Genomic DNA, 21,993 nt, shown 5'->3' with positions numbered 1-21,993 from the left:
TTGACACTGCAGACAGCACAGAGCCAGCCCCAGGCTTCCCCACCTGCAGCCCAGCACCCGCAGACCTGTGCCTGCCACCCCATGCCACCCCCGCCTGGGCTTTCCTTGCCCCAGCCGCCAATCCCCCGGGACCCGGCCTCCACAACGCCATCGCCTGCCCTGGGGGTCCTGCCAGGAACCCCCAGCCCCCTCCCCACTTGCGCCTCTGCAAGCAGCCCCCACCACACAGTGCAGTCCCCCCACCCCAGGGAGCAAAGACAGCAGCGAGCTGCCCCCCCGTCCCACAATAGACAGCTGCCCCTGCACCTGGCAGGGCTGGCCCAGCATCCAGCGGCCGACAGACAGGGAGCCACCCCCCCTCTCCATACCCACCCCGCTACGGAACCTGCACCCACACACAGACGGCGAAAGCCACTTCCTGGGATGGCAACCACCAAAGGGGGCACGGGCCGGAAAGCAAACTTTATTAAACTGCTGTGCAGGACTCCGGGGAGGGGGGCTGCGGTGGGGCTCCCTGCCCGGTCGTTCTCCCCTTCCCCTGGCGGGCAAGGCAAAGAGCGGCGTCCGTCTGTCCGTCCCTGCGTGGGGAGCGGATGCTGGAAGTGGGCTTCTCACTGTCGCTGCTTTGGGCAGTTGCAGAGTAATTGCCTTAAGTAACAAGGCAAATTAAACTCATATTCACCTTTTAAAGAAAGCGTACAGCATCGAAGAAGCTTTCAGGGTGGAGGGCAGCTGCGCTACCTAAGCGTTCCCTAGGCCTCCAACTTTACGTGCTATCGCACTAGGGGAACTTGGTGTGCTGACTCTAAGGAAGGGGACGGAGCGTAAAGCGGAGTGGAAACACCACGGATAGGCTCTGCGACCAGATGCTCTTGTGCACACTGAGACTGATAAGCTGCACGTTTGCTACCCTGAGCCAACGACCTGTCATGTTTTTAACAAAACACTGCACTCTAGGGAACTTTTGCTCATTCTAGTATCATCATAATACCAAAACACACCTCCATCCCAAAAGCTCCGTGTCTCCAAGGTGCGACCACCCCTCACTGAGGGCGTGCTCTGAGTTTCTCAGACCCCTCTACCTTTAAACGAAAGCAAGAAAACTTTACACCAAACATAACCAAGGTATGCCTGACTAGAGTCACTCAAGCCCCACCTAAAGGAGAGAAAATAGATGTAAACTGTCTTAAGTGAAAGGGGATGTTAGGGAAGATACCATCACCAAGGATACCTTTCTGACTTCCAGGATCAGTCGACGGGCTGAGCCTCTCTTCCCCCCGCACTGGGACGCCGTGGGGTAATATTTGAACGCTTGGTTGTACCAGGTGTCTCCTTGGAAACTTAGAAATCTCTAGAGCCTTTGTGCCTTTTAATGCATTAACAGCCAGGACGAGTACCTGTGTATTTCATGCGTGCTCGCTTGCTTTCGCGGACAGTGAATTTATCGCCGGCGATCCAAAGAACCTGTGTCCTTGTTGCTGTAATAAATTGCTGTTCATTGCATTGTTCCTAGCCGTGACAGTTCTCATTGAACGCGACTAGAGCGAGGGCGTGCTACGTTATTGGTGAATCCGTGACCGTGATAGTTCAGTAACCTGAATCCGACCAGACCCGTAACAGTTAGTCAGCTACGCCCCTTAGCGTGACAGTATTTCATAGGGAAAAACATTAAGCCTAAGATTTCCCATGCCTAAGGCCCTGGGGGTCAGGCAGAGAAGGAACCCGAGACTCTTAGCCATGCAACTCCTGAGAATTGCAGCTTACAGTTAGTCACTCACCGTCTTCCGGTCTCACAGGATGAGGCAGAGGTATAATCAATTCCTTCTCCATCTCTCTGGAAAGAGCTTTTCTCCTATCTATGACAAAGGAAAAAAAAAAAAAGTTGTGATCATGGGAGTCAGTACACAAAGCCACACGCTGTGAATTCACTACTACAGTTAAGATCATTTTTAGTCAAAAAACACCTCGGCAGCAATGTTACCACTGCAAACATAGCGTGGCAAGAAAAATTCCACTCAAGGTAAAGTAAAGGGCAAGCTAAAAGGACGAATGACGTGACCAAAGGCAACTGCAACAACCATCTTCCAGATGGTTCCACAGCCCTCGTCCACAGCCCTCAGATTTCACGGTCGTCTTTCCTGACGAATGAATCCTGGAAGAACAGAAAAGATACACAAGGTGTCCTTTGTGGAGCCTTTAGGGAGACTACTGAAAGGAAAACCAAACCAAAAAACTAGGAACAGCAAGCGGCATGTACGTTGGTTCTGTTAACAGAGTAACGCTAACGTACTAGAAATTTCCACGTTCTTTGCCCTCTACCTTGAAAAAGTCACCCAATTCTGTCAGTGTTCACCATCGCCTTTTTTTTTTTTTTTTTAATTTTCACGTGGACATCTGAGGAAAACATTTCGAGTCCCTGTCATCAAGGGAGAGGAGGAGAAAAAAAAAAAAAGAGAGGGATGAGGGGGGAAGAAGCGCAGTCATTCCTTCATTCCTTGCCTCAGTAACGCGAGCAAAAAGCTCAGGCGCTCGGCAACAATGTGCTTTGAAAGACAAAACACAGAAGAAACTGCATGTTATTTTATCTCAGCTGTAGAGTCACGTGTATTTGTACCTGCTCATTTATTCATCTGACAGTTTATTTTGCTACAGACGCTACAGAACATAGAGACTGCGAGGTTACTACAACCTTTTGTAACCGATGCAATCTTTGGTAGGAATAGCTATCTAAAAGAGCCAACAAAATCCCCTTCGTCGACAGCCATCTGAACTTTTATTGTCTAACAATAGTCCTACAAACATCCCCCGGGATGCTCAACTTCAGAAACTTTCCGTTCAACCTGAGGCAGAACAAGCCCTTACCCTAGACACCTTCACCTGGCTCTCCACTGCTAGCAGGGTAGCACTCCGATACTGCCCAGTACGCGCTGCAGCCTACTCGCTTACACGTATTTACTGCGGCCTGGTTCGATACGCTCACAGAGAGACCCATGAAAAATCCACCCTTTCTTTCAGAAAAGTAAATAAAGACATACATACATATGACACAGTAAGGAAGAAAAGCTGAACACACGGGATGCCGTCCTTTACCGAGAGGCAGATCCAACATCAGCACAGGGAGCTTTGGGGCACGTGAGCGATCATCTACACCAGCCATCGGGACAAGCCAAACGCACGCACACGAGCCTCGATTTAAAAAAAAAAACAAAAACAAACAAAAAAAAGTTAAGTTCCTTTATAACTTATGGAAGTAACAACCTACAGCTTAGATGCAGTTGGATTGCATCAGCTTAGGGACTGCCTCCTTCAAAATGCGCGGGCGGGTGGGAAAACCAGTCTCGAAAACCTGTTGCCTAACAGGAGACTGTTGCCTGCTCCTCCACAGGTTACATTCTTCCAAGCATCGTCCTGTTCCTGGATTTTACCAGCCACAACGGGATGGTCCCACTGGCATGAGTCGGGGACGCTTCGCACAGGGTTTATTTGACGCTGAAGTAAGTCTTCTGCGGGTATAAGTAACGCAGCACGAGATGGAAAGTAAGCTAAGGCACCGTCTGTGGCACAACGCTTGTGCGATATTGGACCTGAGGGGACCAGTCAAAGCCTGCAATAATCGCTGAACGGGTGGGTAAGTAGGGAGCCCTACGGGAAACAGAGTTCATGTTCTGCGAAGCTCTTTTCCCGTCAAGAAGAGGACCTTTTCTATTCAGCGTCTTTACCGAACTTTAGGCTACTTCCTATTCGCTTTGGCAAGTTAGCCTCCGTAGAAGCCAAGAGATTTTAAACTGCCAAGCACCATTTATAGCTCCTGTTCTCTGACGACAGGCAATTTCAATCGGGGCGCTAGTTAATAGGAACATCTGGCTCTGTTTCACGCAAATCAAGTACCTAAACCACAGACAGGAGTCTGCAGAAAGAATGCTTTAAAAGGTGAATTTAAAGAGAGGGATGATACTCACTTTTCCAACATTTCTGCAATGACTGTGGCAAAAAAGGCTGCACCAGGGACGTCTCTATCATTCCCTCTAGGATTTAGCAACTCCATACAGTTATGGGTCAAACACCACAGCTTCAACGCAAGGCAGACCTCGAAGGTCACGTTTCTGTCTGCGTATCGAGTTCCGCTGGAAAGCCCCCAGCCGCTCAATTCCCAAGCAACTTTGCCACGGCCAGCGCTTACCTGGAGTTTTGCTTTCTCTCGCTGCTCAGTACGGGCCCAAGGCCTCTTTTGTTGCACACAGTTCAAGCAAAACTCTCAGGACATAACCAACAGACAGACAGACAGGCAGAAATTACCTCTCACGTCTGTCTTGACCGACCACAACCAGCGTTCTGGAAAGCCCCGCAAGCACCGGTTTATTTCTAGGACAACTCTGAAAGCTGAGGCGGGACAAAGGTTAGCCTCTCGTACCACAGACTGAGCAACAAAGAGACAGAGGTCGACAGGCCAATTCGTTCTAGGTCTAAGAAGCTACTACAGCTTGGCAGGCACCATGCGGCTTTCCTTTGCGCTTCCCCGCGCCGAGTGGTTCGTGCTTCTGCAAATTCGATTCAGCCTTTGAGCCTGGGCTGCAGGAAGTTTACGAGCACACCTCGGTTTCACCCGGAGGTCGCTGCGACTTACCCGGACAGCTGGGACAGACGGGCTGCTCTTTCTCCTGGGAAACCTGCGACTGCAGCACGCCAGCTGCAGCTTTCCTCCCTTCAGCTGCCGCGCCACCTTCGCTCGGCGACAAACCCCGCGGGGGTCCCAGCGGCGGGGAGCTGCTTCTGCCCTGGTGAGCCGCAGGGAAAGGAGAGAGCCGGCCGTCAGCACGCGGGGGGAGGAAAACCTCCGAGGCGCAGCCCGACGATCGAGCGCAGCGAGGACCCGCGCCCGGCCGCCGCAGCCCCCACCCCTCCCGGCCCGACGCTCCGGGGAAGCGCCCCCGAAGGCTCTCGCTCGCCTCACCGCCGGCAGCCGCGCTCGCAGCCAGCGGCAACCTGCGCCTCCCGGCGCGCACGGCCCGGCCCCGGCTCGGGGAAAGACCGGCCGCGCACCACAGAACTACAGCTCCCAGCATGCCGCGGGACGGAGCAGTCCATGCGCCCCAGAGGGGAGTCGGCCAAGCGCACGCAACCGCCCCCCCCCGCGCCGCTTCGCCCCCCTCTCCCCCAGCCCTCCGAAGCCCCGCGCAGTGCAGACCCCGCCGCACGCCCGGCCCGGTCCGCTCCGCTCCGGCGCGGCGCCGCCCCCGACCCGCACAAGGGCCGTTTCCGCAGAAGCCGCCGACCGCGTGGCGCCCCAACCGCCCGCCGCCTGGCCCCCTCCCGGCCCGGCCCGGGGCGGCACCGACCACCAACTTCGTTGCGGCACCGCGCCTCGGCGGCCCGGCCCGGCCCGACAGCTTCCGCCCATAGTGCCGGCAAGCCCTGCACGGCACCTCCGCCCTGCGTTCCTCCGAGCCAATCACGGAGCGTTTCCGCCCTGAGTTAAGGCTAGCCGTGACGCCGCTTCCGCCCTGGGTTCCCAGCCAATCATGAAGCGTATCCGCCCTCAATGACGGCTCGCCAGGACACCACATCCGCCCTCACGGTCCAGCCAATCACGGAGCCGTTTTGGCCCTCAGGGAAGGCACGCCCTGACGTCACTTCCGCCCTCGGTTCCCTCCCACGTAACGGGTCTCAAACCAGTTTGTTCCCTTTCAACAATAACGGAGCGCGGCTGTGCTTCAGAACGATTGCATTTCTTGAAATCTCTAGGAAGCAGTCCGTGAAATGTGATCTCGGACCCTCGCCTTTTAAGCATCAGAGGCAAACGTGCTATCTGTAGATGCTCCTTAGAAGCTAAACGGTCAGTCTGCAATTGTTTTACCTTTACTGCAACTCAGGACCGCACTCGGAGCGCTGACTCAATGCCGTGTGTGCTGTCTCCAGCTAGCTGTCAGGCACACACTGCTCCACGGAGAAGTCAAATTTCCTCTGTAATTGCTTATCCAAACCAGTATGAGACGCAATAGGAAACTAGGGAGGAAGCAACCTCTCCTCTGCACTCAGAGTCCGTCCTGCCATCAGCTACAGCATGGGACAGAAACCGTATTATTCAGATGCAGAGGTATCAAAGATGATCCTCTGAAGTCGCATCGGAGAACTTGAGGCTGGGGGCTGGCAGGAAAAAAAGTAGCTAACAAGACAAGCCATCCTAAGTCTGTAAAAAAAATAGAAAAAAAAGGAAAAAATAGAAAAAGGTTGGAGGGTGGGGGTGGGAAGGCAGTAAGAATCAGCCTGATAAAAGGTTTACAAATGAGATGAAGAAGAAGAGGAGAAGGGGAGAGATTGTCTATGCAAGGCAAGAGACCCACGAGGCAAAGGCTGAAGTCTAGGCAGGCAGACTAGAATGTGACGAGGAAACATACTGGCTTTCTATGAAGAACAGAGCTAGCAGCAAGGAAGTAATAATGGCAGACGAGGGAGACTAGGGCCTTTTCCTTTCACGTGAACATACTCCCTTCACTAGAGCATACTCCCCTTCAGTATGAAACGAGGACCAATGCTCACAAAATTCAGTTATAAAATAGGAAGCTGCCCTTTGGCAGTCTCTTTCTAAGTGCCCATACCCATCACTTGCTCCTCAAACACTTGCTCATATGTTAGAGAAATGCTCAATCAGTCTTGCTAAAAATACTAGCAGTGAGAGCCTAGACTCATCGCTCCACAAGCGAGTGAAAGCAATCATTCTGCCTCGGTGCAAACATGCAGTATCAGTATGGGACAGACCACTCACAGCCTAGAGCTTCTACTTTCTGTGCTAATTTTTTTTAGCATATATTCTTAACAGTTGCCATTTGTTATTAACAATCTATATCAAACATTTGATGTTTAATGGTAGCCTGCAACTCAGCTGTGTTCGGCATGGACAGGAAAGTGCTCATTGGTAGGAACCTCATAAATTGCAAGTTAGGCAGGGAACCTACATTATAAGACACGTGCAGAAACCGCAGCACCTGAATGTAAGCTAACTCCTTCTCTACGCTGGGTATCAAAAACCAACCCTGCATAACTCTCGACATTGCAGAAGCAAGTGCCAAGGATGTGCCTGTAGAAAAAAGAAATTGGGATGATAACAGAATTCATTTCAGAAGAGTCTTTTGAGGCAAGACTTCTTGCAGCCTTCCAGTAACTCACCAACAGAAATACACTTTTGTTATCAAAGATCTCTCTGCATTACAGTTTGTGACGTGCCAGTTTCACACATTTTCTAACCCAAGACCAGCTTCTCGATGCACCCCTCGAACGCAAAAGAACGGATTTAGTCTATGCTGCCTGAACTGTACTTTCCTCGGTCAGAAGGTAACATGGTTCGTTCCGGAAAGCATCATTTTTCAGTAACAACCTTCCCCACAGGGGCCAAACATTACGTTAACCAGCCCAGGAGATACTCATGCTATTTCATACATGACGATAACAGGGCAGATACTTGCTATATTCAATTTCTAAAGCGAGCCTCCTTTGGCAAAATAAAACGCTATTTATTTATTTAGATTTTTATTTTTTTAAACAACGCTGTGGGTTGCTGTTTTCAAAGGCCTCTCTGTCTTCTCTGATGAAGACATCTCTCATATAATTATGGAAGCTGCAGCTGTTTCCACTGACAAGCTCTCAAAGTCCTGGGCTCACTAACCTGTGACAGCCGTAATATCCAATTGCAGGTGACGGAATATTCTAGTTCTGCTCATTTCCTTTGAGGCCCAGAAAAGCTCATGACAACAGGAGTACCATGAAAGGACCCATAATATTACCTTTATTTTCAGATTCTTCTAAGTCCTCGTTTGCCAAGAGAATTTCTTCTCTGTGATCAGGTAACAAGTCAGCAAGACGATAATCAATCTCCGCTCTCTGAAAGAGAAAAGTTTCTGAACTGCATCCTTATATGAAGTCCGTGGTGTTTGACATCTGGCTCACTTCAGCTCATTTCTACTGACACATCTTCTCACCGTCTTGACTCCCTGAATGCTTGGAGCCAGCTGATTTTTTCCAGGACCCATTTGTGTTATAAACCTGTATTTTAAGGCTTGCCACGTGTTCCCAACCTTAAAGAGTGAGCACATACTGTTCTCTCACCTGCTCAGGCTGCAGAGCTGCCAGGGTCCTGCCACCAGCTCGAGCCCTTTCACCCTGCTGCTCTGCTGGAGGGCCTGCCAAAACAAACAAACAAACAAACAAAACACAACCACAAGACATGCAGACAAAGGTTACAGCCCATGTGGGAGGAAAGGAACGCTAACCTTTCATCTTCCAACTCCTTACTCAAAGCAGGAAAACAGGTACGGTCCTAATAGACATATCAAAGAAATTCACTGTATGCCAGAACAGGAAAATCTGTATCAGATACCAAAATGCTGCCACGGTCCCCGAGCACAGCCCTTTCCAAGGCATCACGGAGATTCAGCAAGATCATCCAGGTCACAGGGGACAAACAAGCTTGTATCAAAGCTGCACACAGCTTGTATCAAAAAGACTTGACAAAGAGCAAAAGAATACAAGGACGGCTAAATCTCAGGAGAGATTTAGGAGAAAACTGAAAACAGGGAGGCATCCTTTGAAAAAGTTTAATTAGACAACTAACGAAAAGAGAAAAGATTGCAAAACAACACGGGAATGTACAAACGGCGCTGGAAGCCAAAAGCGGCCTGAGTAACAGCTTGCAGAATAGCTGCTCTCTCCACGCCTCTCCCTGTGCACACTGAAGGGTTCCTACGGAAGAAAGGTTTTCTTCTTGGCGTGGATATCAAAGAACCTGTCTCAAACTGAAACGATACAGAACAAGTTTTGAAACAGAAGCAGAAGTAACAAGTCAAAAGGCTCACGCAGCATTTCACTAAGGAGTTCTCAAGTAGCTCATGGATAAGCTACGTTTTCATTTTTAACTCTCTTGAAATTGTCTGTAGGACAGATGACTTGAAATGTGACTAATAGGCCCGGACTTCTATTTCAGAAGCGTCCTACAGAAATTGCCAGAGCAGGAATTCCCACGTTAAGGAAAATAACAGGAGGTAAGAAAAGAACTAGCGGACACTTGATTAAGAAGACTTAATTAAGGAGCGTTAAAACAGCTTTTTAAAGCGAGGTCATACTTTATAAAGTAGAGCGTATTTTCGTGTTCTTTGAAAAAAAGTGACACACGCGAGGAGATAAGAGTTCATTTTAAAAAGGTACCTGAATATTTAAAGCGTGTTTTGGAAGACAGAAGACAAAAGAAAGAATGGGAGTAACCACGTTCCATGGTAGAGGAAGGGTCGCAGTAAGATTTCACCTTTACTTTTGCTGTTCACCATATTTGTAATCGTCTGAGACGTGGGGTTACAAGATGAAAAGCTTTATAGCTGATACAAATTTATTGCAGTAGGACAAAGTGAAAAGCGCTGATATCGCACTTTTTCCCAGAAAGGAACTTCTCGGAAAAGGAGCTAAGTTTCCTGGTGGACGCCAACTTGAACACGAAACAGCAATGTGCCTTTGCTGCAAAAGCAGCTGAGGGTATCCTGGGTGGCATTAGGCAAAGTATTGCCAGCAGGTCAAGAAAGGCGATCCTCCGCCTCTGCTCAGGAACGGTGAGGCCGCACCTGGAGTGCTGGGCCTGGGCCTCCCAGTACAGGAGAGACCTGGACACACTGCAAAGAGTCCAACGGAGGGCCACGAGGACGGTAAGGGACTGAAGCACCTTTCCTATGAGGACAGGCTGGGAGAGCTGGGACCGTTCGGCCTGGAGAAGAGGAGGCTTGGAGGGGACCTCATCGACGTCTGTAAATACACGAAGGGAGGGTGGAAGGAAGACAAAGCCAGACTTTTCTAACTGGTACCCAAGGAACAAAAAAGGAGGCAACAGACACAGGCCGAAACATAGGATGTTCCCCTCCTGTGGTTTCCTGAACATCAGTAAATACTTTTTCGCTGTGAGGGTGACTGAGCACTAGCGCAGGCTGCCCAGGGAGGTCGTGGAGTCACAGTCTTTGTGAGGTTTCAAAACCTGTCTGGACGTGGTCCTGGAAAACCAGATCTGGGTGGCTCTGCTTGAGCAGGGGTGTTGGACCAGGTGACCTCTGGAGGTCCTTCCGACCTCAACCAGCCTGTGATTCCTTTGCAGCCGCTATGCAACCAAATAGCAAGTACAATTCAAAGCAGATAAACGTGAAGAAATGCAGAGGCAAAAGGGGAAATCAGGCCTCGGTACTGCACATAATCCTATGAAAACATCACCCCAATGCTCATCAGCGTCGAAGAGCAACTTACACGTTTAAGCTTTTGGAAAAGGCCTAGGAAAGGCAACAAGAAACATCACCAGTCTGATCAAAACTCAAAGTTAGCCTTGCTATCTCATAAACTGAAGGTTCATTTGCATCTTGGATGCTACACAGAATTTTATTTTTGCCTATCTTAAAAAGGTCACAGTAGAATAAAAACAGTTTCAGCCAAGAGAAACAGGGATCGCCAAACTTTTGGAACAGTTTCTATCATTTTTGTTGTTTTTTTTCCTGAGGCAGTCATTTCAACTAGAATCAACCATGAAATCCATCTGAAACAGCTGGAAGAAACTGTGGTTATGAAAAGCCAACCTCCTCCTTCCTTCTCGGGGCCTACAATATGGACCAAAGTCCAGAAGCCACCGAAGGAAACACGTCTGGAGATGATAAAAAGAGTACGTGATTTTGTTGATGTCCTGGTGTGAAACTGTACCTACCACCTTCCTCTTTCTAGAAAAGTACCTTCAGCATCAACAGGTGACAGACTTCACGGCAGCACAGCTCAGAAGACTAGACCACTACCAGCCACACGTCTGGGAGACAGAAAAGCTAGCAAGCTCCAGGTATCTGGAAAGCAATATCCAGGACATGTAAAGTACCCACAAATCACTGAAAGACAGAATCCACTGCCGGAAGAAGCAAACGATTGTAGAATAGCGTTCGGCTTATATGCAGGGAAAGACTATGTATTTAGAATCAGGAGCGTTACTCATGACTATATACAATTCCGAGGAGCTAGCAGAAGTACCGTAGCGTCCACACAGGGCGTGCCTTCCAATCCTTTTACCGGCTTTGTTGCCCTCCTCTGTACGCTTTCAGGGATCTTAACGTTCTTTTTATATCGTAGAGCCCAGAATCGCACACAATATTGAAGGAGAGGCTTCGCCAACGCTAAATACAGTGGGAGAATCACCTCTTTTGACCAGCTGGCTACGCTGTGTTTAATATATCCCAAAATGCTAGACGATAACCCGTGCTTCTGAATCCTTTAGCTATCTTCCCAGGGCCCTGAAATTTATTTTGATTGAACACAGACTTCTTGCTGCAACTTTGTTGGTACCCACGTGAAAGAGCAGGAGTAGGGAATGATCTGAAGTTTGAACTAAGCTCGTAAGCTCGCTAGCAATGTCCCTGATCCAAGCCCCAGGCAGGTAGAAAAGCTCTCGGTAAAGATGGTCTGGTCTGCAGATGGGAGCCTCTGTTCCCTTCAGAAGGCAGTCACCTGTGACTATAACCTGGCACTATTTCTTCACAACGCTGGCCTTGATCTCTCGATCACTCTACAATTCCACGAAAGGAATTGCCTCCCAAGTCGTTCTTGACTGACCGCAACTAGCGTTCCGGAAAGCCCTGCAAGCACTTGTTCATTGTTTCTAGGATAATTCTTAAAGCTGAAGCGGGACAAAATTTTGTCCACAGAGGCCTTCGGGGAGACTTCTGAAAGGAAAACCAGGCCAAACCAAAAAACTAGGAACAGCAAGCGGCGTGTACGTCGGTTTTGCTAACAGAGTAACACTAACGTACTAGGAATTTCCACGTTCTTTGCCCTCTACCTTGAAAGTGTCACCCAATTCTGTCAGTGTTCACCATCAGCTTCTTTTTTTTTTTTTTTTAAATTTTCACATGGACATCTGAAAAAAACATTTCGAGTCCCCGTCATCGAGGGAGAAGAGGAGAGGAAAAAAAAGAAAAAGAGAGGGGGGTGGGGAAGAAGCACAGCCATTCCTTTCCTCAGTAACGTGAGCAAAAAGCTCAGGTGCTCGGCAACAACATAATCGTAGAATATCCTGAGTTGGAAGGGACCACCGAGGATCATCGTTAAGGACCACCGAGTCAAACAACGCGCTTTGAAAGACAAAACGCAGAAGAACCTGCACGTTATTTAATCTCAGCTGTAGAGTCACGTGTATTTGTACCCGCTCATTTCTTCACCTGCCAGTTTATTGTGCTACAGACGCTACAGAACACACAAACTGCAAGGTTACTACTACCTTTTGTAACCGATGCGACCTTTGGTAGGGCTAGCCGTCTGAGAGAGCCACCAAAATCCCCTTCACGCCTGGATTTCACCCGGAGGTCGCTGCGACTTACCCGGACAGCTGGGACAGACGGGCTGCTCTTTCTCCTGGGAAACCTGCGACTGCAGCACGCCAGCTGCAGCTTTCCTCCCTTCAGCTGCCGCGCCACCTTCGCTCGGCGACAAACCCCGCGGGGGTCCCAGCGGCGGGGAGCTGCTTCTGCCCTGGTGAGCCGCAGGGAAAGGAGAGAGCCGGCCGTCAGCACGCGGGGGGAGGAAAACCTCCGAGGCGCAGCCCGACGATCGAGCGCAGCGAGGACCCGCGCCCGGCCGCCGCAGCCCCCACCCCTCCCGGCCCGACGCTCCGGGGAAGCGCCCCCGAAGGCTCTCGCTCGCCTCACCGCCGGCAGCCGCGCTCGCAGCCAGCGGCAACCTGCGCCTCCCGGCGCGCACGGCCCGGCCCCGGCTCGGGGAAAGACCGGCCGCGCACCACAGAACTACAGCTCCCAGCATGCCGCGGGACGGAGCAGTCCATCCGACCCAGAGGGGAGTCAGCCAAGCGCACGCAGCCGCCCCCCCCCGCGCCGCTTCGCCCCCCTCTCCCCCAGCCCTCCGAAGCCCCGCGCAGTGCAGACCCCGCCGCACGCCCGGCCCGGTCCGCTCCGCTCCGGCGCCGCCCCCGCCCCGCACAAGGGCCGTTTCCGCAGAAGCCGCCGACCGCGTGGCGCCCCGACCGCCCGCCGCCTCGCCCCCTCCCGGCCCGGCCCGGCCCGGGGCGGCACCGACCACCAACCTCGTTGCGGCACCGCGCCGCGGCGGCCCGGCCCGAGCTGAGCCCGGCGCGGCCCGGCCCGACAGCTTCCGCCCATACTGCCGGCAAGCCCTGCACGGCACCTCCGCCCTGGGTTCCTCCGAGCCAATCACGGAGCGTTTCCGCCCTGAGTTAAGGCTAGCCGTGACGCCACTTCCGCCCTCACGGTCCAGCCAATCACGGCGCTGCTTCCCTGCGGGAAGGCGACCCTGAGGCTGCCCCTGTGCTGCTTTTTTTTTATTATTATTTATTTATTTTTTTTAAAGAAGGCGCGGGTGTTCTTGGTCCTCTCTCGTCAAGTCTATCTGCGAGAAACATCTGAAATAATTTTCTTGACACGCGATCTTCTGTGAGGCTATTTTATTCGCGGTTGCAGTGGCGGGCGTCCTGCCGATCAGGAGCGCATTGCAGTAAGCACAGCATCAACTTTTATTCCCTGTTCCCCGACGCCTGATCCCCTCCCCTGTGTCCTCACTGGCCGAGTACTGCAGGTTCACAAGCTACTCGACGCTCCTCTATACCATGTATGTACAATTTTACTTCTTTTTCAACCCTTTAATTGCTCCCTTCTTATTTTCTTCTTTTTTTTTTTTTTCCCCTTTCTTATGTTTCAGGAACCTGTGATCTTTGTTTTACCGTTCCCATGCTGCTCAACCTGTTTTTCCTGAAGCTTCTGTCTTATTTCAAAACAGTGAGGCCGCCTACTGTCCGCTTACCCACGTGGCGTTTCTCCTTATTATGACTGCACAACTACCTTGGAATACAGCTCTTCACGTACCGCGCTCTTGAGTTTCTCCAACGTTAAGGCGCAATAGTCTTCTTCGGATGTCACGGGGGATGGGAGGCGTACAACGCCATTATTTTTACAATACCAACAAATAGTTGTTTGAGCCAATTCTGTTCAGGTAACCACGAAGTTAGTTTCTCCCAAACGTTTCTAAATGCCCAGGAACTGTCATCTTGAGCTACTCTATGTAGGATCTTTCCCCCCCACGCCCCCCCAGTATAATTTTTTTTCCTCCCAAATATCAGTCAAATTCGTCCCATTTGATCTACATATATACAGCAACTAGCATTAATTACAGTGCACGCTCCTCCTTATGAGGTTATTAATGAATCTAATACTATTCGATTCTATAGTCCTATTTTTGCAAACTTATCAAACTTATTTTCTAGTTCTTCAGTTATAGCGGAGATATTTACAATAGCTTTTTCTAATTCACCCACCCCTCACCAAGGTAAAAAACACCTTGCAAAGCTGTGAAATACTAGAGAATTTTACTAGAGAATTGTCTGGAGTCCGCTTAATCCTGCGTGTGGTCTCAAGGGGGCTTTGGCTTTGTGGGTCTTCAATAATAGTTACGTTTGGAATTATTGCCTCCAGGGTGCAAGCTCCCTTCCATCCCAGGGGCAACACCTTCCTGGCTTTATTGCCACGTAGCCAGTACCACCTCTCGCCATTTGGGACAGGCCATCCAGTTGCAGGATTCTCACGTTGCATCTGGCGTGCGCTATGTATATTAGCGCTCCTGTAGCTACCATATTTGGTGCAGCGTGGATTATTCCCTGCGTGGATAGTTCCACACCCAGGGTCAGTACTATCGCCCCGAGTTTCTATCAATGTTGTTTAAAAGGCACCTTCGATAACACGGTATATTGTAGCCAGGATTACGTGTAGGGAGCTCAACTTCAAAATTTATTCTTTCCCAGGACTGAGTATGATCTGTCATTTTTAGAAATCTAGAGTATCCAGACACAGTTGCTGCTGGAAACAGCAATCAGGGACAAGGCCTTTTCAGTCTTTCTAGGCATCTGGGTGCAAATCCAACAATTATTTCAAGATAGAACTCGAGAGATGTTCTGGATTCATTGGAAATGCTGATTTTTCCCTCTATCCTACCAGTAATCCATTCAGAATAGGTATTACTAAGATCAACTTAAAATACAATATTTCTCTCTCTATATATATACACACCCCTATAATAATTAAGAAATACTAATTAAGCAAAACAATAAAAATCACAAACTAATAAGGATTCTTCTCGTAGGGATTAAATACCCCTGCCCCCCTTCTCCCACTTCCAGGGGGTGTTCCCTGTAAACACTCCAATTCTGTGTAATTCAATCCCTTTTACTCATTAATTCAGTAAGAATTCTTCTGAGGAGAAGTTAAACGTTTACAATGGATAGTTTTAACAGTTTGAACCTTAAAAGTCTTTGTTAATGCAGTCTCTCAGGTATCAAGTTAACTGATGCTTTTACCCAGGTATGAGTCCACCCTTTCTCAGCTGTTCTTCCTGCCATCTCAGTAGTCAGGAGCACTTGGAACAGTCCTTCCCACTCAGGTTGCAGCTTCGAATCTCTGCATGTTCGCGTCACAACACAATCTCCTGCTCGGAATGGATGGATCAGGACTTCCAAGGCCTCCAACCTTACATGCTATCGCACTAGGGGAACTCGGTGTGCTGACTCGGAGGAACGGGACGGAGCGTAAAGCGGAGTGGAGACACCATGGATAGGCTCTGCGACCAGATGGGGACCCGATGCTCTTGTGTGCACCGAGACCGATAAGCTGCACGTTTACTACCCTGAGCCAACGACCTGTCTTTTTTTTGACAAAACGTTGTACTCTAGTGAACTTTTGCTCGTTATATCATCACTATAATACCAAAACACACCTCCATCCCAAAAGCTCTGTGCCTCCAAGGGGCGACCACCCCTCACTGAGGGCGTGCTCTGAGTTTCTCAGACCCCTTACCTTTAAACGAAAGCGAGAAAACTTTTCACCAATCATAACCAAGGTATGCCTGACTAGAGTCACTCAAGCTCCACCTAAAAGAGAGAAAATAAATGTAAACTGTCTGAAGTGAAAGGGGATGTTAGGGAAGATACCATCACCAAGGATACCTTTCTGACTTCTGGGATCAGTCGACGGGCTGAGCCTCTCTTCCCCCTGCCACCCTCCGCACTGGGACTCTGTGGGGTAACATTTGAACACTGCCCTTCATTGCATTGTTCCCAGCCGTGACAGTTCTCATTGAACGTGACTAGACCAAGGGCGTGCTACATTATTTAGGTGAATCCGTGACCATGATAGGTCAGTACCCTGAATCCGACCACAACTGTAACAGTTACTCAGCTATGCCCCTTAATGCGACAGTATTTCATAGGGAAAAACATTAAGCCTAAGATTTCCCATGCCTAAGGCCTTGGGGGGCAGGCAGAGGAGGAACCCGAGACTCTAGAAACGCTGTACTCTAGGGAACTTTTGCTCATTCTAGCTTAGAAATAGCTAAGCTGTTTGGGATGACGTTTTCTGGCAGGGAAAGGTAGTGGTAAGCTTGAAGCAGAAATGGACTGTGAAAACACTTCAGCCAACCGATACAAGTTTTGCAACTGAAGATGACACTCTGTAATGAGAGGAACTAGGAAACCCTGAAACTCCCCACCCTCTCAGGCTTCCCTATATAAGTACCCTGGTACCTCGCACTAAGCTTGGGTTTCTTTTTTGTTTGTTTGTTTGGTAGGGTGGAATTCTCCATCCACACCAGATTTCACCTATGCCTGTCAAAAGCAAGTTTGTCTGTGTGCCTGACCTGAGCTCTTGCACAAAAATTCAGCTACATATGTTTGGAAATCAAACTCTCTTTCGTTTTCTGGACTTTGCTATAGCTAGTTAAATATATTACCTTCTTGTTTGGCTAGTGTACTATAAAGTATTCATTTTCTAAGCAAACCATGTGCCATAGGGCTCCTGGCAAACGTCAAATAACTGATAATCACTAGTATCTCCAGTACAATCGGTTAATTTAGTCATGGGAAAATCTGACTGACTGCCACATCAGCTGACATAAGCCAGCACGTGGAAGCACCCACAAGTAACATGCAAGAAGCCTGCCTGCTGGTCCCTTACACACAAACTTCCACCTCCCTTTCCACCAGACACCAAAAAGCGCCTTCCCTGCCCTCCTTCTGAATGCTGTTTTTTCAAGCTGTTGCTGCGACCAGAACCACTCCGGGGGCTCCGCAGATCCTTTGAAAATGCCCGGCTTTGTGTGGCAGCGGGCTGGGGAGCAGCCTGAATCCCAGGTTTCGGATTCTGGTTCATCTCTGGTGAGATGATGGTTACTACGCATGCTCGCTGGCAGTATGGATGTCACGCGAGGTGTTGAGGGGGGGCATTCGCACCAGCCCTGTCATTCAGTTACAGAAGGCACAATTCCCCTCAGATTTCAGCCTGGCCTTTCACTGCCTAAAGTCAAAGAGCAGCACCACCGAGAACGACAGAGCCACACCAACAGTTATTGCATTGTGGTGGTTTTACAGTGCTGGGCAGCTAAACTTCACTACAACCTCCTTCTCACTCCTCCTCTTCAAAAGAGAAAGGGGAGGGAGAAAAAAGTATGCTGAAAAGAAAAAAAAAAAAAGAAAAGCTCATGGGTTAAGGATAATTTAATTAAAGGGGGGGAAATATTAAAAAACAAACAAAACCAACAAAAACCAAAACCAAACCAAACAAACAAAAGGCAAAGGCTGCGCAGAAGCACAGAGGGAAGAAAGAAATTACTCTCTACTTCCCATCAGCAAGTGGTGTTCGGCCAAATCCCGGGAAGCAGGGCCTCTACACACAGCAGTTGTTTGGGACCACAGCTATCTTCAAAACGAGAGCCACCACCCTCCTCCTCCTTTCCCACCTTTTATTGCCGAGTGTGACACCATATGGTACGGAATATCCCTTTGGTTGGTTTAGGTCTAGGCTGGTTGGTTTGGTTGGTTTAGGCTGCCCTGGTAATGTCCCCTCCCCACTTCTTACCCACCGCAAGTTTGCTGGATTTGGGGGGTTTGGAGAGAGTCTTGGTGCTATGCCAGCTACATCAATCGACAAAACACTGGTGCGATACCAGTGCTGTTCTAGCTACAAGCGCAGAGCACAGCACTGTATGGGCTGCTGCAGGGAAAGTTAACTCCATCCCAGCCAGACGCAGTACATGCAGGGAAAGATTTTCAGGAAAGAATTTCCCTTCACAACACAGTTCCCTCTGCTTTTCTTTGCATGTTGAGGGTGTTTTGGAAAAGTGTTTCTCCCCACGGCACCAGGGGAATTCCCAGAGTTTCCCTCCTGTTCCATAGCAGAGCCCTGCATGTAAATGCTGGGCAACCTATGGAGAGTGCCTGAGAAAAGCGGACGGGGGCATCACTTCGCTCCACCCTTCCTTCTCGTCATTTACATATTTTTCCTGTGGTCACCTCCTAAAGACTGACTAGTTTTTGGGAGAATGGACTGTGTAAGTTTACACATGTGGACAATATCTGTAAAATAAAATACACGGTAGGTAAGAAACGGGCTGTTACAAAGGTTGTTTTTAGAGAAAGCACCACACGAAACAAGGATGCGGTGGGTATCTTTGAATGACTTTCACAAGTCCTGGCACCACCTCACAGGAGCGAGAAGGAAAAAAAAACAGTGACGGCGGCCGGGCGGGGGCTGAAGAGGAGCACGAGCAGCAGGCGGAGGCAGGGCACGGGGAGCCCTGGGGGCCGCGGGGCACAGCAGCGAGGGCCCGGCGCTCACCGCCGCTGCCGCCCTGCCGCCGGCAGGGTCCCGCGGGTCGGGCGCTTCTCGCTCGGTCTCCGCCGCCCGCTTTCCCCCTCTGCACCCAGCCGCTCGGCTGCCACCCGCCTGCGGGCGGAGCCCGGCGCCTCGCGCACCCGCTCTCACCGCGCGAGGCTCCGCCGACGCCCGGCGGCTCCAGCGCTCCGGGCGGCACCTCCGCCGCCGCCCTCGGGCCCCGCAGCGCCGAGCGCCGCCCGGGGCCCCTCCTCCGCACCGAGCCGCGCAGGGCGCAGAGCGCACAGCCCGCCCCGCGGCCCCCGAGGACACCGAGGGCCGCGACGAGGCCTCCCCGCGGCGCTCCCTGCCCCGGGCGGAGCGGGCCCGGCGCCCTCGGCCTGCCTCCGCAGGGCAGCCGCCGGCCGCAGCGACCGCCCGGCGTCCCCAGGCCGGCAGAGCGCCCCCTCCCGCCGCGGCCCCGGCCCGGCCCGGCCCCGCCCGCAGCGGGCGGATCGCGGCGCGGACGCTGCCCCGGGCCGGGCGGGGGCGGGGCGCCAGGGGCGGCTCCTCGCCGCCCCCGCCCGGCCCCGGGGCCCGCCCGACGGCACCGCGCATGCGCCGGCGGGGCGGGTGGGCGGAACCCTCCTCGGCGTCGGCGGCGTGACGTCACCGCGCGGCCCCGCCCGGCCCGCGCCGCCGCCGCCCAGGGCCCTGTCGCGCGCTCCCGTACCCGCGGGCCCGGAGCTGCCGGGGGACGAGCAGCCGCTCCCCGAGCCGCCGGGGCCCGGAGCTCACCCGCACCCGAGGGAGCCGGTGGCGCTGCGCAGCTCCGGGCGTGCCGCGCCCTTCCCGAGCGCCGCGCGCGGCTCTGCTCGGCTGCGCGGCCGGGTCCGGTCCCGCTGCGCCCGGCGCCCAGGCGCTGCAGGCGGCGGCACCGCTGCGCCCCCGAGCGGTGAGCCCGGGCGACGCCTTCCGCGCGCAGCCTTTTGCTGCCCGTTTCCTGTGTCGGCGTTGCTGCGGTTCCCCGATGCGGGTCTTCAAAACCGACGTGCATCGAGCGGCTGCCCCGTGGCTCGCGGGTTTTCTGTGACGTGCCCGCCGGTGCCGTCAGGAGAAGGGTGGCTTCCGCTCGCTGCCTCCGGTAGCTCTCGCTATTTCACACACAGACACGTAAACTAGGCCCGAGGGAAGGCAAGCGCTCCCCGGCAAAGTACTGCATCGATCTCCTGCGGTCGCTCAGCCTAGTGGTTCTGGGCCGTTGCGTTGTTCACCAGTAGGAGACGGGAATTTTCAACCTGCTGTTGCCACGACCACCTTATTGTTAGCGATGCAGGGGCCAGGCAGAACACCCGCGTATGCATGTTGCTGGCTCTGTGCAGAACGCAGCTGACCTGCCTACAAGAAGCAGGTCTTTGTACCCTAGCTTAGCCCCACGAAGAATCTTTTCCCGTTCTTTCATCTACCTTTAGTTCCCACAGGCCTTCATTATGAAGATTTCAATTGATTGCTGCTAACATACACTTGAATCCAAATGTTTGTGCTATTCATAGTGAAACGCTCATTCAGCTAAATGCTTGTCTGTGTCAGGGCTCTTTTGATCAAACTGAATGAAAGACTTGACCAGATGTTCTGCATAGCCCCAGGTCACATGAAGGAATTCACCAGTGCAGGGACGCCGTGCAGTAATAAAATCTCTCTGAATTATGCAGCATAGGTGATGTCTGGGGTTCCAGCAGACAAAAGGAAAGTTTTTGCCAGGGCAGGACTTTATCTGTCTTTAGAAACCGTTCAAGAGCATCCTTCCAGGTGGAAGGCAGACAGAGGTAGCTACGTGTACCTAAGACGATTCTTGAGATCCAGAGAGCAAAGTGCAGGCTGTGCACTGACACATTACTCACTCATTCTGAACATCTGAGTTTGTTCTCTTTCCTAAGAAGGACGTTTGGCAGTGCATTTAGCTCCCATTACCCACCTCGGTGACGGGATATCTCAGTGATAGGAGCCCCAGTACCCTGACAGCTTTGCTGTCCCTGCAGCTCCTTGCTCCCTCCCTACAGGGTGCAGCCAGCCCCCTCCACTCCCTGCCACCTCTATCCAGAGGCTGGGGAGGACAGGGAACACAGGGAACAGAGCTGTAGAGAGCAGCTGGGCCTGTGTGCGCCCACAGGCAGAACTGCCTGTTGTCCCCTCAGAATGCCTGGCTTTGTCAGACCAGGTGGCGTTTTCTGTGCTCTTATGCTATGGGACAGAGATCTTCCACCTCAGACTCTTTGCTATGCCTGAGCAATGCATGATCCTAGAGCCTGCTGATATTACACTTTTTTTTTTTTCCAGTATAATGCAGAAAGAGGTTCTGCTTGCTCACGTTTCTGCCCTGTGGTTGCAGATTTCTCTTGATTTTCCTTGTACTGTTCTTCCAGTACCAGGGCTTTGTCAGCCACCTTCCTGGCTTTGTCAGCCTCCCCTGTTACAGGCCACTTTTCCAGCTAGCTGTAAAAGTCACCTTTCAGTGCTGTGACACCTTTCTTGCGATTCCCTTACAGCTCTCGAAGTCTCATTAGAACAAAAGGGGGCACTCACACACCGCAGTCTCGTCTGCATGGGCCATGTTGGTTTAACGCTCTCGCTGCCTGGAGTGCAAGAGCTCTGACCAGCAATCATTCATCACTGTGTAGTTAATTCTCCAGTTTGAAACTGACTGCCTCTGTTAAGAATCCTTCTTCATAAATGGATGGTAAAGACATGCTCTTCAGGTGCATGTGCTTACTTAAAGTTGCTCTGCACTGTCTCCTACTCAAGGAGAGGCTAGAATTTCCATCAGTGGCAAAGATCCTTTCGTCTTAGCCACTCAATGGCTTTAAACTAAAAGAGGGTAGGCTTAGATTAGATATAAGGAGGAAACTGAGGCACTGGGACAGGTTGCCCAGAGAAGCTGTGGATGCCCCATCCCTGGAAGTGTTCAAGGCCAGGCTGGATGGAGCTTTGAGCAACCTGATTTAGTGTGAGGTATCCCTGCCCATGGCGGAGGGTTTGGAATTAGATCTTTAAAGTCCCTTCCAACCCAAACCGTTGTATGATTCAGTGGTCATGCGATCTCATCGCATCCTTCTCTGCTTCCTCCTGCTCAACAGTGCTAGTACATGGACAGGTTGCACAGTGCAATGAATTGCATCAGGGAACTTCAAATTAACCTGTCAAAGAAGGGGGAAACAGCTATTTTTAACCTCAGTTCCTTCACCTAACTCATTACGTGGCCTCACAAGCAGTTTACCAGCGCAAAGGTGTTAAGGTCTTTAACAGCGCGCAGCAGCTGTCAGGGAGTACATGGCTGCTG

The 21,993-nt window shown here is 51.4% G+C and overlaps 1 protein-coding gene and 1 long non-coding RNA gene across 12 annotated transcripts; one reads left to right on the top strand and one right to left on the bottom strand.

Annotated features, from left to right (window-relative positions):
• Positions 1–443: 443 nt before the first annotated feature.
• Positions 444–13,199, bottom strand: LOC136788923 (uncharacterized). 10 transcript variants are annotated; one of them, XM_066987949.1, is made up of 12 exons: positions 13,091–13,199; positions 12,372–12,522; positions 8,101–8,174; positions 7,779–7,875; positions 5,855–6,187; positions 5,337–5,738; positions 4,625–4,775; positions 4,297–4,380; positions 3,040–3,186; positions 1,779–1,856; positions 1,232–1,595; positions 444–1,082 (listed from the first exon to the last, which is right to left on the bottom strand). In XM_066987949.1, exons 6-11 carry the CDS (start codon positions 5,562–5,564, stop codon positions 1,588–1,590), a joined length of 696 nt encoding a protein of 231 aa, XP_066844050.1. In that variant the 5' UTR covers positions 5,565–5,738; positions 5,855–6,187; positions 7,779–7,875; positions 8,101–8,174; positions 12,372–12,522; positions 13,091–13,199; the 3' UTR covers positions 444–1,082; positions 1,232–1,587. The 10 variants fall into 10 exon arrangements, with proteins under 10 accessions (XP_066844050.1, XP_066844048.1, XP_066844049.1 ...); XM_066987947.1 differs by lacking the exon at positions 1,232–1,595 and having other exon boundaries at positions 444–682; positions 1,002–1,082; positions 13,091–13,195; XM_066987948.1 differs by lacking the exon at positions 1,232–1,595 and having other exon boundaries at positions 444–648; positions 1,002–1,082; positions 13,091–13,195.
• A 180-nt stretch (positions 13,200–13,379) lies between these two features.
• LOC136788926 (uncharacterized) lies at positions 13,380–16,808 on the top strand. Of its 2 annotated transcripts, none has more exons than XR_010827542.1 (3): positions 13,380–13,518; positions 13,723–14,013; positions 15,375–16,808. It is a non-coding gene; the product is annotated as an uncharacterized lncRNA (long non-coding RNA). The 2 variants fall into 2 exon arrangements; XR_010827541.1 differs by having other exon boundaries at positions 13,496–13,632.
• The last annotated feature ends 5,185 nt before the right edge of the window (positions 16,809–21,993 follow it).

Source organism: Anser cygnoides, chromosome Z (genome assembly GCF_040182565.1).
Source record: "Anser cygnoides isolate HZ-2024a breed goose chromosome Z, Taihu_goose_T2T_genome, whole genome shotgun sequence".
Lineage (NCBI taxonomy): Eukaryota > Metazoa > Chordata > Aves > Anseriformes > Anatidae > Anser > Anser cygnoides.
This window is presented reverse-complemented; position numbering and strand designations above follow the sequence as displayed.